At 40.1% G+C, this 16,949-nt stretch overlaps 2 protein-coding genes across 5 annotated transcripts in view; both read right to left on the reverse strand.

The window, feature by feature from the left end:
* Positions 1 to 2,241: 2,241 nt before the first annotated feature.
* On the reverse strand, positions 2,242 to 7,642 carry LOC125239811 (gastrula zinc finger protein XlCGF57.1-like). Of its 4 annotated transcripts, none has more exons than XM_048147511.1 (6): positions 7,266 to 7,642; positions 7,015 to 7,156; positions 6,480 to 6,551; positions 5,354 to 5,413; positions 4,730 to 4,783; positions 2,242 to 4,200 (listed from the first exon to the last, which is right to left on the reverse strand). In XM_048147511.1, exons 1-6 carry the CDS (start codon positions 7,392 to 7,394, stop codon positions 2,792 to 2,794), a joined length of 1,866 nt encoding a protein of 621 aa, XP_048003468.1. In that variant the 5' UTR covers positions 7,395 to 7,642; the 3' UTR covers positions 2,242 to 2,791. The 4 variants fall into 4 exon arrangements, with proteins under 4 accessions (XP_048003468.1, XP_048003467.1, XP_048003470.1 ...); XM_048147510.1 differs by having other exon boundaries at positions 7,015 to 7,162; XM_048147513.1 differs by lacking the exon at positions 6,480 to 6,551 and having other exon boundaries at positions 7,015 to 7,162.
* A 5,392-nt stretch (positions 7,643 to 13,034) lies between these two features.
* LOC125240130 (zinc finger protein 467-like) overlaps positions 13,035 to 16,949 on the reverse strand; it is a 41,490-nt gene continuing 37,575 nt past the window's right edge. Inside the window, exons 5-9 of the mRNA XM_048147977.1 lie at positions 16,819 to 16,872; positions 15,593 to 15,664; positions 14,838 to 14,897; positions 14,332 to 14,385; positions 13,035 to 13,405 (exon numbers count right to left, since the gene is read on the reverse strand). Coding sequence (XP_048003934.1) covers positions 13,035 to 13,405; positions 14,332 to 14,385; positions 14,838 to 14,897; positions 15,593 to 15,664; positions 16,819 to 16,872 — 611 coding nt within the window. The remainder of the gene's footprint in view (positions 13,406 to 14,331; positions 14,386 to 14,837; positions 14,898 to 15,592; positions 15,665 to 16,818; positions 16,873 to 16,949) is intronic.

Genomic DNA, 16,949 nt, shown 5'->3' on the forward strand with positions numbered 1-16,949 from the left:
TAGTAGATTTGGTAGTAACTTTGAAAATTGACTGGTATCCCCAATGTATGACAGTGATGACGTCACTGAATAAAGCTAGGAACATACTACGCGGACGTCCGTCGTAAAACGACCGCGACCGCGACCGATAAGTGTGCACGGAACAAAACATCCAGCGAGCCAGATTTCGATCGGACGTCCATGCGCTCAAGGCCACGTCCACGTCCGTCGACCGATAGTTTGAGCTAGGAAAAAAAAAAGCTAGGAACACACTACGCGGACGTCCGTCGTGAATAGACCGCGGACGGGAATCTGGACAATGGAAATACACATAACCGCTCAAACTATCGGTCGACGGACGTGGACGTGGCCTTGAGCGCATGGACGTCCGTTCGAAATCTGGCTCGCTGGATGTTTTGTTCCGTGCACACTGTTCGGTCGCGGTCGCGGTCGCTTTACGACGGACGTCCGCGTAGTATGTTCCTAGCTTAAGACATTGACATTGTAAGTGCGAGAGGGACACCAGGCCCAAACAATGACCTCTCACGTGGACACACTTTTTGACCTTACTACTCATTCTGGTTTAATTGTAATTCTGTGGGAAATACAAACTGTGAAAAAAAATTTGGCACTAAAAAGGCGCTAAGTTAAAAAGGAAAAAACTTTTTTATATCACGTTGGTGGCAAGCAGGTATACGGTCCGCCTGATGGAAAGCGGTCACCGTAACCTATGGACGCCTGTAACTCAAGGGTGTCACATGCGCGTTGCCAACCCATTAGAAACTTGTAAACTCCTTTTTTGAAGAACCCCATACTGTAGTTCATCGGGAATACCTCGACAGGGAACTCATTCCACAGCCGGAGCGTTCGTGGGAGGAAATGTTACAACTACAAATATGTACCTAATATTTTTTTGCCTCATGATATTGAAGGTAATTTCACTTTATATGCAATACGAAGGAATTACATTGATTATAATTAGGTTATTGATCCATCCTATTATACCTGCGACACTGGGAAAATTTACATGTGATGTCATAAAAAAAAATATGATAAGAAATATTTATTTATGCTAGACATGGTTACAATGATGTTGAAGTCATTATGTAAAAAGTACAGCATATCTCGCCAACACCATAGGCATGCAATTCACTAGTTCAAACTAGTACTAAGTAAAATCTTCATAAAATCTGTCTAAAAATTTATTTTTTCACATTCTGAATGTAGATAAACATTGTATCGCTTAGGCCGGCAACAGACAGTTTTAAATTGCACAACCTTATAAGATCGACTGCCTTGCCACACACATTCTTAAAATTCTGATTATCGCAAACTGTCAGATCAATCTGAAAAAACTCATAATCTTAAAAAATAAGACGAGTGTGGACAGTTGCGATATTGTATGGAAATCCGTGCACTCTCACGCGCGCTCCCGTATGTTAATGCTTTTACTGTACATGAGTCGTTGTATAGTTATTTATGTGACTGGTGCATAATGAGAGGCATTAACACACGGGTGTTGTTTTATGAACCAAGCCACAGGCGAGTTTCATAATAAGATATCACGAGTCACACGAGTGTTTTAATGACTATTTTGAATGACTTTTATTCCTAGTTTGTTACCAATATATAAATAGGAATAAAATCAAATGATTAATTCCTTCATTTTAGTAATTTTTTTTGAGAATCGCTGAGAAAATAGAGAACATATTTTTATTAATAAAAAAAAAAGCAACAAGGGGTACGACGCCACTGCGTGTTTTTTAAGAAAGGGCCAATTACATCTATGCTTCTGACGCACCCCAAATTGCACGCGATATTACGTTCGAGCTAGTTATTTTTTTTATTTCACGAAATATCTACACACCGTTAATATTTTAAAATTAATGCAAGTACAATAGGCTACTTGACCCTTTTTTTAAGTCTATTTTATATTATTTATTACTGTCCAATTAACCGAAAAAAAATACTACCATATTTTATTACGACTTAAAAACCACAAAAAACATTTATAAGTTTACGTTAACTTAATTAGGCAAAAACATCATTAGCGATGTTAATCTATAGATTGTCAGCGCATGACGTGAATCTAATTGAGTACAAAATTTTCTGACCTTTAAGTTATGAGGCATAAAGTTCATCGTCAGTGATTGACTCGGCATTAAGTTGAGATAGGTTCTATGACGTCACTACACGTCTGACAGCGTTTTCGGTGGCTAAAGTTAAAATAGGTAATACACACATTTTTAATCGAAAATACGTAGCCACCATACACTTATAATACACAAAATCTATAAAAAATGGTTTCTTATGTCAAATACTACAGGAAACAATCATTTCTTGTGCCAAATTCGATAAGAGTCTAGTAGCCTATAATATGTCACATGTAACAATTTTGACAGTTAAATATAGTATTTTTTTAAAGTATGCAACTGTACTTAATTAGTCATTAAAACACTCGTGTGACTCGTGATATCTTATGAAACTCGCCTGTGGCTTAAGTCATAAAACAACACCCGTGTTTTAATGCCTCTCATTATGCACCAGTCACATAAATAACTATAAACCGACTCGTGTACAGTAAAAGCATTAACGCAACGCACGGGAGCGCGCGTGAGCTGCGTGACAGGAGGCCCTTCCTTATTGAAGGAGCGTGAAATGTCAATCAATGCCAGGGGCCCGTTTCTCGAAAGGTACAAGCCTTGTATTACAAGTGCGCGAACTGTCGAATCGTATGGGTTTCCATGGAAACACACTTGTAATACAAGACTTGTACCTTTCGAGAAACGGGCCCCAGGTCTGAGTTTCTGATTTAGGTGATTGCTGCGTTGTCAGGGTTCATCCCAATGTGAGTCTTCTGGTGACGTCGCATAGATGATTTCTTAGTGCATTTGTAATGACAGTGGCTACATTGAAAAGGTCCGCCCGTATGTGTCATTGCATGTGTTCTTAGGCTTAACCTATGACTGCACCGGTATTCACATTGACTACATGCGTAAGGCTTTTCTCCGGTATGTATTCTTAGGTGTGTTTGTAAGCTTGATTTCAGACTGCATTCATAAGCACAGTGGCTACATGCGTAAGGCTTTTCTCCGGTATGTATTCTTAGGTGTGTTTGTAAGCTTGATTTTCTACTGCATTTATAAGCACAGTGACTACATTGAAAAGGCTTCTCGCCAGTATGTGTCATTATATGTGTTTTAAGGTTTGAACTAGAACTGCACCGGTACTCACAGTGACTACATGCGTAAGGCTTTTCTCCGGTGTGTATTCTTTGGTGTTTTTGGAAGGCTGATCTGCAAATGCTTTTATAAGCACAATAACTGCATAGAAAAGGGTTCTCGCCAGTATGTATAATTACATGTGTTTTTAGGGTTGACCTATCAATGCATCGGTACTCACAGTGACTACATGCGTAAGACTTTTGTTCGGTGTGTATTCTTTGGTGTTTTTGTAAGTCTGATCTGCGAATGCATTTATAAGCACAGTGACTACATGCGTAAGGCTTTTCTCCGGTGTGTATTCTTTGGTGTTTTTGTAAGTCTGATCTGCTAATGCATTTATAAGCACACTGATTACATGCGTAAGGCTTTTCTCCGGTGTGTATTTTTTTGTGACTATTTAAGTTTGATTTCACACTACATTTATAAGCACACTGACTACATGAGTAAGGCTTTTCGCCAGTATGTTTCCTTTCATGTCTTCTTAGTGTAGACGGTCTTCTGCACTCGTAGTCGCAATAAGTACACTTATAAGGCTTTACTCTGGTATTTAATCTTATGTATTTTGTTTTGTGTGTCTTATTGTCTACGGAGAGTATCGTTTGATGTTTGTGTAAATCACTTTTAATCAGGCTTTTTAAACAGCAGCGACTTTTCAGATGAGCCCGCAAACTTTTCTTGGATTTTGTTGAATACTCACAATGAGCGCACATGAAATTTGTGACACCATGTTCGATTTTTTTATGCTCTAAAAAAAGAGATTTAGTTTGGAATGTAGCACTACAAAAATCACAAGCAAATTGTTTGGGCGCTGGCGGCAAGTGTGTCTCTTGAATGTGTCTCCTTAAGATAGTTTCGTTTCTAAAACGTTCGCCACAGTGTTCACAGGCGATTGGTTTGGCCCCGCTGTGAGCAGTCGCGTCGCCGCGGGAGCGCTCGAGCACCACGGAGCAAGTCATCGCGAGCTGCTCCCTGGCGCGGGCGCTGCCGTCCGAACACACTGCAACATATAGTTTAGCAGTTACCAATCATAGACGTTCAATTAAAAATATATTTTTTTTAAGAATTATTGTCTAGTCGAACGTCAAGTTTTAGGAAGACACGCGCTTTATAAACATTGTTGGCCGGTGAGCCCTACATTTTACAAATTTGGCGCCTTTTTGTAGTCGCAAGATTTGCTTGACAGTCTTAACATCTATTCTTATTGGGATATATTTACAGGAAAATAAAATTTCTTCGATAACAATCAAACAATTTCAAAATTGAGTTTGTATTTGTATGACAGCCGTATTTCAGCACAGCTTCCGGTGTAGGTAAGGTAAGGTATTGGATAGCCGATGGGCAAACCTTTCCAACGCTACAGTTTGTAACTTTTTGACAAGCAAAAACGTCTGCAATCGATGCCACTAGGCTTAGAATAAATTTAAAAGTGGAAAAGTACTGCCTTGGGTGAGCGCTGCGGCATATTGGTCAATGGGACCTGTAGCGACATCTTACAGTTTGTGTTTCCCATTCGAGTTGGTACTCACGCGACATCTCATCGCCGTCGGCCGACACCTCCGACTTGACTGTGAACTCTTCATCTGAAACAAACATACTGTTCGTGGGATCGTGTCGACCTCGCTCCGGGCCGTGCCTTGTGCTACAGATCTCCTTCAGTGTGGCCACGCTGCTAAACTTGGCTCCAAAATTAGGCGAACTAAATTGACAGGTCATTATGCACTAATGTTACCACATTAAGACCAGTGCTGTTCATATCGATAAAAAAAATAGAATTAGGGAATATTGATAAATTAGCCGCTAGTGGCGCTACATGTTAAATGTTAATTATTTCATCATTTTTAGTGGTATTTCACGGATATGTTGGTGTTTCGTAAATTAATATGCAATTTTACATCAATATAGACATTAAAAACTAAAATCTTGCATTATTTTATTCTAGAAAAAACACGTTCTTGTAAGTATGAAGTATATATTATGCAAATTGTTTAATACCTTTATAATTATCAGATGGATTGTAATTGCAATACATATCTTACTTGTCCATATAATATATACTCATGGCTATTTTTTTGCTATTCCCGGCAATTACTACCGGCAACTGCTGTTCTGGTCAATTCTAAACCTATAGTTAAACTGACTACTCAACTCACGCAATATCTCCTCAGGTGTGTCTTCATCCAGCATCTCCGGCTTGACCGCGGGCTCTTCACCTGAACCAAACAACTTTATAAGCAGCAGATATTTTATCAAATTTCATACATTTTATTTCATATAATTACATTAAACTTAAGGATGTTTGTTTGGAAGAAATATGATTGCTATTGGAGTTCATCAGTCAGTCATTTGTTTCATTTCAAATGTTTCAAAAGTGAACTGACTAACAAACAATAGTTGAGTTTACCTCTGCCCCAAATTTGGACGAACTATACCTACGTACATATATTATATTATTGTAGAAACTTATTATATACATGACAATAAAGTTATGTATGCAACTGTACATAATTAGGCATTAAAGACTTGCATTATCTTATCATGAAACTCGCCTTTCGGCTCGTTTACTAAAGCAACACTCATGTTTTAATGCATCTCATAATGTGTCAGCAGTCACATAAATAACTATTAGTTGTATATTGCTCCGTCTAAGAATGTTGCTAACAGTCTAAGAATGTTGACCGGTATCATAACGGGACACAACACTCTTAACAGACATATGAAGTTAATAGGTATCAGTAGTGACGAATCCTGTCCACATTGTGGTAAGGAGGAGACTAGCTTGCACCTACTAGCAGAATGTATCATGTATGCGGCACCGCGACATGAAACATTCGGTAGAGACAATTTGGGAGAAGATGAACTCAAGGATGTCAAACTTAAAGATGTCCTTCTGTTCTGCAGGAAAACAAGAAGATTTGAGGAGAGAAGTGTGGGAGGGCAGCCGGGACAGTAACCTGCAGCTCCAACTCCAGGGAATTGGGCTGAATGAACACACCAGCGATTGACAGCCCGCCTGTATCCGGCCAGGCGTCCCTACACTACATCTACATCTACATATTGCTCCGTGCTTGAGTTCATGAGAAGTTATTTATTTATTATTTATTAATCAGGCAGGCAATCACAACAACTGATAGTTGCCTGTATCCAACTATTCTTTCTTAAGATGTGTTCTTTAAATTTATTAAAATAATGATACTATTCTTTCTTAAGATGTGTTCTTTAAATTTATTAAAATAATGATACATAGTAATATGTATCATTGCCGCGTAGCAGACTCACCTGGCTCAGACCCACAAGTTTCATGTGTGTCCTGCATTTCTGGGTTTTCACACTCTACTGCAGATTCTTCCTCTAGAGCAAACAAACAAAACAAATTACTCGCTACGAACACAAACCATGTCACTATTAGAGATGCCACGGATAGTTTGGCGGGATTCTAACATGCAGACCACCCCAACGAGTCACTGAATATTCAGTCTGAAGTTTTTATCTAAATAAAGCAAAAGTTATAGGAATGTTAATGATTAGAAACCAAACTGAATCCTGACAGAAAATGAACTTAATTCACAGTATTTTGTACTATCTAATGCTTATATTTATTTGTGAGTTAAATCTAACCATAATATTGATTACTATGTGACTAATGCTACTCAAATTTTATTCTTAGTTTAGGTACTAAAACTCTAACGGCGTAACCAGTATCCAAACAGATACTACATTCTGGTTTTGGCTGGATAGAAAAGTCACCAACCTGCTGAGTGGACCCAGATAGATAAATAGATATCCGTTTATTTGCTTCTCACAATACACTGACCTTTGACGAGGCTCGCTCCCTGCGAGCGCGCCTGCAGCTCCGCCTGGCTGCGCTGCACTTGCAGCTTGAAGTCGCTCGCGTCTCGCAGGCGGCCTACGCACGTACAGCAGATGCCGCTCGAGCCCGAGCCGCCCACTGCCAGCTGCAACTTAAACCATTCACACATTTAATTAAACACCATGCTGTCCTAACATTTATGACAGTATCATCCATTGACTTCACACACTTTTAAATTTGTGCACACAACTTACTTGAATATCAAAACACTCCTTGATCATGTCGGCATATATCTCCGTTTTGCCGAGATGTGTGTGCGGCGTCGTCAGGTCTTTGTCCGGGGGACACAGCAGGCAGCAGCGACACGCTAGCATCACGTCCATCGCAACCGCTACGCTTGTATGCGTATTGTATTTGCCAATTACTACAAGTAGCCGTGACTGCCAAACTCCAACAACGGGAATTATCTTATGTGAAATAATAATGTATTTGAAATAAAAACGTAGAACCTAACAGGTGCTAACACTAACCAGGAGCAAGGGCGTTCATTTATATTTTTTAACAACATAACATAACCTAACCTTCAGACTGAAGTGACAGCCATCACTTGACAGTTTTGATTTTGACATACGTTAAGAAGTTAACACACGACTGTACCGTACCGCGACTTCGAAACTATTCAAGTAGGTGAGAGCGAGATAAAAAAATCTTCAATACAGCCTGACAAAAAAGGATAAAAATGAAACTAAAATTGTTTATCCTAACATAAGTTACTGTTCTCATACAAAAGGTGTACAATAGTAACTCAATAGTTGCTACATGATAAGCGTTTTACAAAGACGGTGGCGCCATTTTTCAGTGCCAAGATTAGGTTGACCTGACTTGAATCCAATGAGAAAATGTGCTTGGACCTGACCGTCTATAATTTTTACTCTTTTTTGCGAGGCTGTATGTACAATACAATACAATACAAATACTCTTTATTGCACACCTCAATACACGAAACAACATAGCAAGTATAAACAACAACTTAAGACTTACTACTGTACTGTACTTATGTACATACTTATGGTGGTTTTTTTTTCTTAATAAATAATAATAAATAAATAAATAATATCATGAAACTTGCAAATACCTCATGTCTTTTGTTCTTGGTGGAATAAAAAGAAAGGCATATTAATGTTTAAACATTTTATTATTTATTACTTATACATGTTTTACACACGGAAATACAGACTGGGAAAAAAAATTGGCACCAAAAAGGCGCGAAATAAGTCTGGCTCGATGATGTGATGACTCCGCCAACGATTATGTTTAGGAAAGCACGCGTTCTATGAAGACGAGTCTCCGCTGAGCTCATTAGGGTTCCGTAGTCAACTAGGAACCCTTATAGTTTCGCCATGTCTGTCTGTCCGTCCGTCCGCGGATAATCTCAGTAACCGTTAGCACTAGAAAGCTGAAATTTGGTACCGATATGTATATCAATCACGCCAACAAAGTGCAAAAATAAAAAATGGAAAAAAATGTTTTATTAGGGTACCCCCCTACATGTAAAGTGGGGCTGATATTTTTTTTCATTCCAACCCCAACATGTGATATATTGTTGGATAGGTATTTAAACACAAAAAAGGCTCGACTCAAACTTCACAAAAAGGCTCGACGCTCAGGTGTGACAACTACAGAACTTTGTCTATCATATCACATGCTAGTAAGGTATTTTTGAACATCATAAACTCACGATTAGCTAAGTTCTTGGACCACCAAATACCTGCTGAGCAAGCTGGCTTTGTGCCTGGGCGTGGAACTCGAGAGCAGATTTTTAACGTGCGCCAAATCATAGAGAGATGCCGCGAATGGAACAAGCCGTTGGTTCTGTGCTTTATTGACTATGCAAAGGCATTTGACTGCGTTAGATGGAAAAATATGCTCAAAGTGATGTCTGAGATGGGTGTTCCTGCCCATTTAGCGCATGTCATAGAAAACCTATATGCCGAAAGTACTGCCAGAGTCCGCATTGAGAATACGTTGTCAGACCAATTCAAGCCGGAAAGAGGAGTGAGACAAGGCTGTATATTGTCTCCCAAGCTCTTCAATATCTACGGCGAATATATTGTACGCAAGTCCACCGAGAACTGGGATGGCGGCATATCGATCGGCGGAAAGACAACATGCAACCTGCGCTATGCTGATGACACAACGCTCTTGGCTTCCGATGAGGAGGAGATGAGTCGTCTATTTAGGCGAATAGAAGCTGAAAGCATCAAATTAGGACTTCACGTCAACCATGCTAAAACCAAGCTGATGTTTGTATACAGGAAAGACCCACCTCCGCGAAGCCTTGAGCTAAAAGATCTCGATTGTGTCAGCACCTTTATCTACCTTGGCTCGCTAATGTCTAGCAATGGTAGCTGTGACGCGGATGTTATTCGGAGGATCCAGATAGCAAAGGGTGCCATGGCTCGGCTTGATAAGATCTGGAAGGACCGTGCTATACTGCAACAGACCAAGGTTAGACTGGTGTGTTCCCTGGTGGTTCCCGGTCTTTATGTATGGTTCGGAAACATGGACCATCCGAGCAAATATGAATAAACGTATCGATGCGTTTGAGATGTGGTGCTGGCGCCGGCTTTTACGGATTCCATGGACGGCAATGCGTACTAACTACTAACCAGTCCATTCTTGAGGAGCTACGCATAAAGCGCCGACTGTCAACAATATGCCAGGACCATACTCTTAGTTATTTCGGTCACATTTCACGTCGCCCGCCAGATAGCCTGGAGAGAATAATTATGACGGGCAAAGTTGAAGGCACGAGACCTCAGGCACCTCCCCCTACTAGATGGTGTGCTCAAATTACTGCACCCATGCGATTAAAACTGCACGAGGCCATGCGCTTGGCGAGGAACAGACGCCTATGGGGAGACCTAGTCTTCAACAGAATGACATGATGTCACGATCCTCAGCATTGAGGGAACGACTAAAGAAGAAGGTATTTAAAAAAAGGACGTTGGCATCATGTCATGTCAAATAGTTCCTCAGACAGAACACAACCCATTGTACAGGCGATAGAATATCACACATAAGGAGGCGAAGTTTCTCCTTAGACTTAAGGGTAGGGCTGTAGGAGGTAGGGCATAGCGGATGATATTCTGTTTTGTGTGGTAGGGCACAGCACAGCGGATATCGTCTCGCTCAAATCTAGAGCAGAGTCCAACTGGGGTAGTACCTCCGCCTTACAGAAGACCGCAGCCTAATAGCACAAGACCCTACTCATAGTGTTGTGTTCCTGTCGGTGAGTAAGGATGCCAGAGCTCAACGAGGGTTCGGTGTGCTGATGACAGGAGGACTTACGGAACTAACTTGTTCCGTCTATTGTCCTTTGAGTCGTCGGCAACCCGAACCCTTCTTAGAACTTGTACACTCCTTTTTGCTGTGTACTTAACACAGCAAAAGGGAATGTACAAGTTTCTAATGGGGTGGCAACGCGCATGTGACACTGTTTGATTTGCAGGCGTCCATAGGTTACGGTGACCGCTTTACATCAGGCGGGCCGTATGCTTGTTTGCCACCGACGTAGTATTAAAAAAAGGGTTCAATACCGCCCGTAAGTTTGGGATCGTCGACAATTCGCACACGCGTCTCTGGACCGAGTTAAAGGGTGCAAGCTGGTATCCAGGTGCTCCTGCCCAAAGGTGACAGCAATACTCCATGTGGGGTCTGACTTGCGACTTGTACAAGAGCAGTCTTTGCCCCGGAGTAAAGTATCCCCTCGCTCTATTGAGCACAACAAGTTTTTGAACGGAATTGGACGTCGCTCGAAATGTCGACTCCAAGGATCCCGATACTCCCTGAGAAGGTAAGAGCTGCGCTTTGGAACTGTGGAACCACAGTAAATGGGGTTTCCTTAGCGGTGAACGCACAAACCTGTGTTTTACCGAGACTACATAATCCAACATTCGCGAGCATCTTTCACCAGCCTGCTCAAAATAAGTTGTTTTCTTGTGTTTATTATTATAGTTTTATTGCGTCTTCGAAAACTTTACTGGACTTGCAGCAAAACTCTTCGGGAAGTAGTCGTGAATTGGATCAATAATAAAAAAAATTGAAATTAAAGAGTGAAATAGTATTTTATACAAATGTAATATAATAGAGCTTTTTAATCGAGTACCATATTTAGGCCACGAAGGTTTCCAAGTGGCCTAATAGTGAGGTGCGAAATTGAAAATCTTGATTATATCACTATTGTATACAAGAAGATTATACATGAAAACTATCGTACTTGTAATAAAATTATCACATAGTTATGTATACTTATGATCTCAATTTAATTTAATCATTTTCGTTCATTTCATTTATATTTGAGCGTTGTGCTTGGTTATTATAGAAATGTTAATTTATTATTATTAGTTTAGAACAGTATTAAGATATTTGTATCCAATTTACATTTTGTAACCTCGCCGTAATAATAAATAAATACATTTTTATAAACATATTGTAAAATAATAATAAATAAATAAAATACTTCTACTCTCTGACTTATTTGTTACTCACATTAACATAAGTAAACTGTATTACCATCGCCCTCACTCTCCTTTGTTTTCTTTAATTTTCACACCGCTCGATCATGTTCACGAACAAAGCACACACTTTAACTTTTCAGACAAAACAGGGAAAACAGAGATCATATTTTTAATTAATATAAAAATTGGAACGGCAAAATCCCATCCCATTAACACACGGGAGCGCGCGTGAGCTGCGTGACAGGAGCCCCTTCCTTATTGAAGGAGCGTGAAATGTCAATGCTCTAAGTTTCTGATTTAGGTCATTGCTGCGTTGTCAGGGTTCATCCCAATGTGAGTCCTCTGGTGACGTCGCATAGATGATTTCTGAGTGCATTTGTAATCACAGTGGCTACATGCGTAATGCTTTTCTCGAGTGTATTATTTGGTGTCTTTGTAAGTTTCGTTTGGTACTGGATTTATAAGCACATTGACTACATGCGTAAGGCTTTTCTCCGGTGTGTATTCTTTGATGTGTTCGTAAGCTTGATTTTGTCCTGCATTTAAAAGGACAGTGGCTACATGCGTAAGGCTTTTCTCCGGTGTGTATTCTTTGGTGACTTCGTAAGCTTGATTTCGTACAGCTTTTATAAGCACAGTGACTACATGCGTAAGGCTTTTCTCCACTGTGTAATCTCATGCGACTTTGTAAGTGTACTTTCTGAGTGAATTTTTTGTCGCAATGGCTACAAGCGTAAGGCTTTTCTCCGGTGTGTAATCTCATGTGGTTTTGTAAGTGAGCTTTCTGAATGCATTTGTAGTCGCAATTACTACATGCGTAAGGCTTTTCTCCGGTGTGTAATCTGATGTGATTTTGTAACTGTGTTTTCTGAGTGAATTTGTACTCACAGTGACTACACGCGTAAGGTTTTTCTCCGGTGTGTATTCTTTGGTGTCTCTGTAACTGGAATTTCGTACTGCATTTATAAGCACAGTGATTACATGCGTAAGGCTGTTCTCCGGTGTGTAATCCCATGTGCCTTTTTAAGTCTGACTTTACTTTGCATTTATAAGCACAGTGACTACATCGATAAGGCTTCTCGCCCGTATGTACCTGTACATGTCTTCTTAGGCTTGACCTTTTACTGCACTGGAACTCACATAGGCTACATGCGTAAGGCTTTTCCCCGGTATGTATTATTTGGTGACTTTTCAAAACAAATTTCCTATCGCATTTATAAGCACAGAGACTACATGCGTAAGGCTTTTCTCCGGTGTGTATTCTTTGGTGTCGTTGTAAGTCTGATTTCGCACTGCATTTGTGATCGCAGTGGCTACATTGAAAAGGCTTTTCGCCAGTATGTCTCCTTTCATGTTTTCTTAAGGTTGACCTGTCACTGACCTTGTAGTCGCAATAACTACACTTATAAGGTCTTACTCTGGTACTTAATCTTAGGTGTGTTGCTTTGTGTGTCTTCTTATCTTCGTAGTATATCGCCTGATGTTTGTGTAAATCACTTTTAATCACCCTTTTGAACCTTTTGAACTTTTTAAATGAGCTCGCAAACATCTCTTGGATATTGTTGAATAATCACAATGAGCGCACATGAAATTCGTGACACCATGTTCGATTTTTTTATGCTCTAAAATAAGTGATTCAGTTTGGAATGTAGCACTACAAAAATCACAAGCAAATTGTTTGGGCGCTGGCGGCAAGTGTGTCTCTTGAATGTGTTTCCTTAAGATAGTTTCGTTTCTAAAACGTTCGCCACAGTGTTCGCAGGCGATTGGTTTGGCCCAGCTGTGAGCAGTCGCGTCGTCGCGGAGGCGCTCGAGCACCACGGAGCAAGCCATCGCGAGCTGCTCCCTGGCGCGGGCGCTGCCGTCCGAACACACTGCAACATATAATTTAGCAGTATACCAATCATAGATGTTAAATTAAAAATAAATTATACCCCACACATATTTACCAAACAATCTGCAAACAGGTAAGAAATTATTCACTGAGTGAAATTCACTTATAACGCGGCGGTCAAGCAAATCTAGCCACTAAAAAAGGCGCTTAATTAAAGTTTTCTATGTACGAGAAACCGGCGCCCCTACATTTTCAACAGTTAGTTTTTTAATGTTACGGCTCGTCGATGATTCCGCCAACGTCGAGGTTATGAAAGGCACGCGCTTTATGAAGATACTTATTTGGCCGGTGAGTCCTACAATTTACAAATTTGCCACCTTTTTTTAGTCAGAAGATCTACTTGACCGTCGTTACACTTATTTCGGGATATATTCGTCAAAAAAAATCGATAAAAATCAAACAATTTTAAAATTGAGTTTCTATTTGTATGAGAGCCGTATTTTAGCCCACCGTGCGCTGCCGGTGTAGGCACAGTATAATAAAGAGTACTATCGTACAGTATGGCCACTCCCGCTCCCCGCTGAAAGTGCCGCCCATCCCCTCTCGGTTACCTCACAGTTACCGCCTGTCAAAAATGCTAACAGTCGACCTGTCATATTTCACTCAAGCATGGTACGCGTTCACCTACACGAGCTTAGACTGTGTGCTAAGAACTCTTTCATATATTTGATCGCCAGTGTCCGAGGTGTGGTGTAGGTAAGTATTGGATCGAAGATGGGCAAACCTTCCCAACGCTACAGTTTGTAACTTCTTGAGAAGCAAAAACGTCTGCAATCGATGCTACTAGGCTTAGAATAAATTTAAAAGTGGAAAAGTACTGCCTTGGGTGAGCGCTGCGGCATATTGGTCAATGGGACCTGTAGCGACATCTAACAGTTCGTGTTTCCCATTCGGGTTGGTACTCACGCGACATCTCATCGTCCTCGGCCGCCGGCTCCGGCTTGACAGAGAACTCTTCATCTGAAACAAACATACATTCTCTGATGTTTATTATTAGAATATTATGAATAAATTACTGTATACTTGTAATCATCAAACAATCAGTTTTGATATCACATGTTTGACCGCAGCGACGACCACGGTTCAACTCGATTTGCTTTTGCATGTCCGAATGTTCTCATCTACAGGTCGCAAGTCTCCATCGCAATTTTGCAACCAGATTGTATGATTATTGATTCCAAATCATTTTGTTCACTCCAGTGTTAGGCAAAAACGTATAAGGCGTTTAGGACTATCGTGACTTTAAAACTAAGTACGTTTGGGTTTTCTAAGCGAGTAGCGTAATAGGTCTTTAGCTCCCAGAGCCAGTAGTTTACTTTTTGTCATAGTCTGGTTGATCAGTCTCAATGTCACATATTTTAAACCGATGTTAACTACTAACTTCTAAACCTATAGTCAAACTGACTACTCACGCAATATCTCCTCAGGTGCGTCTTCATCCAGCATCTCCGGCTTGACCGCGGGCTCTTCACCTGAACCAAACAACTTTATAAGCAGCAGCCTAGTACAGTATAGCTACGAGCCAAGTAATGAGGGATAGCAACTAACTCACAAGATGTGGTCTGTGATTTATTGAAGTATATACAGAAATATTATTATATTATAGGACATTCTTGCACAGATTGACCAAGTCTCACGGTAAGCTCAAGAAGGCTTGTGTATTGGTTACTCAGATAGCAATACGTATAATACAGCGTGTGTATTCCATACGGGCGAATATCTTAATAACGATTAGTACCGGACCTAAGGAGACTAACTACATGTTTTTCTTTGAATAGATATTTTTTTTATACACAATAATTCAGCACGAAATGTATTACGTTCACACCAATTAGCGTACCTACCTAAACGTCATTACGGCATAACGTTTGTCATGTCAAATTAAGTTGGACGGCGTACACTGCTGCTTGATCAGATTTAAGAAACTTAGTCTTAATTAATAACACTTTTTAACATAATTATTATCCTACACGATTCGCATGATCAGATACTATAACTGGATACATTATTCGCCCGTATGAAATCCACACGCTGTATACAAATACTTATAACACATAGAAAACATCCATGACTCCGGAACAAATACGGGATGGATACCGAGATGTTGCTCCATTTTTGAGCTCATGAAAAGTTAAATAATAATAATGACTATGACTAGTAGACTCACCTGGCTCGGACCCACAAGACTCATCTGTGTCCTGCATTTCTGCGTGTTCATATTCTACTGCAGATTCTTCATCTAGAGCAAACAAACAAAACAAATCACTTACTACAAACACAAAACATGTCACTATTAGAGATGCAATGTATACTTTGGCCGGATTCATCAAGTTAAGAGTATGGGCCTAATCTAATAGGATACTGTACTGTACTTAAAATAAAATATTTTATTCAGTGCACGAAATAAAGCACCAAATAATCAGAAGAAAACTATGGACAATAGTTATTTTTAAACATAATTTCTAATGCGAGTGATAGGGTCAAGTGGAGGAAGAGATGGGAGTCCTTTGCCCAGCAGTGGGAAAATAACGCAGGCTAGAAAAAAAAATAAAAAAATTATAATTTATATTTAATAAGTCAAGGAGAAAGATATAAAATAGATGAATGGACCATGATGTCACTTATTTAAAAAGAAGCTGATTTGACTATTAGGAAACTAGCTTATTGTCAAAACTGAGGTTCAAAAGTTTGAAGCCTGTGCCCTGTGACTCCACATTTTGCTTTGACAGTAATTCTCTATGTACTCGATCCTCTTTGCTGCTTTGCTTTCGCACTGAAGACGCGCAATGTAGGCATGTTAAAGCCAGTTTTTGATAAAAAAAAATAACTTAATTCACAGTATTTTTGTACTTTCTAACCACCAGCGCTCTTTTTAGCAGTAAGCATTCATAGACGTTATATTAAAAAGAGATATACCCCATACATGTTTACCAAACCAGTAATTTTCAAATAGGTAAGTCATTATTTACTGAGCTAAATTCACTTATAGACGGTGAAGCAAATCTTGTCACAGAAAAGGGGCCAACTTCAATTTTTCTACGGACTCACCTTCGCCTCTGCTGTGTAATGGGTCGTCGATGTCTCCGCCAACGTCAAGGTTAAGGCATTTCGTGTCAGTAGGTCAGTGTAATGTAGTTAGGTGCTTATTGAGCAAAACAATAAAGATTATATATTATTAGTAAGTAGGTTTAAATTAACTTTAATAAGTGGTAAAGTGGCAAAGTACTGCCTCGGGTGAGACTTGAATTGGCGGCCTTTGGATCTATATTCCAGCGCTCTGCCAACTGAGCCAACAAGACTTCAACCAAGTCAGCGAAATTTTCCACCATATTGGTCAATGGGACCCGTAGCGACTTCTTACAGCTTGTGTTTCCCATTCGGGTTGGTACTCACGCGACATCTCATCGTCTTCGGCCGACGCCTCCGACTTGACTGTGAACTCTTCATCTGAAACAAACATACTGTTCGTGGGATCGTGTCGACCTCGCTCCGGGCCGTGCCTTATGCTACAGATCTCCTTCAGT

The sequence above is a fragment of the Leguminivora glycinivorella genome, chromosome 26 (assembly GCF_023078275.1).
Source record: "Leguminivora glycinivorella isolate SPB_JAAS2020 chromosome 26, LegGlyc_1.1, whole genome shotgun sequence".
NCBI classification, from domain to species: Eukaryota; Metazoa; Arthropoda; class Insecta; order Lepidoptera; family Tortricidae; genus Leguminivora; species Leguminivora glycinivorella.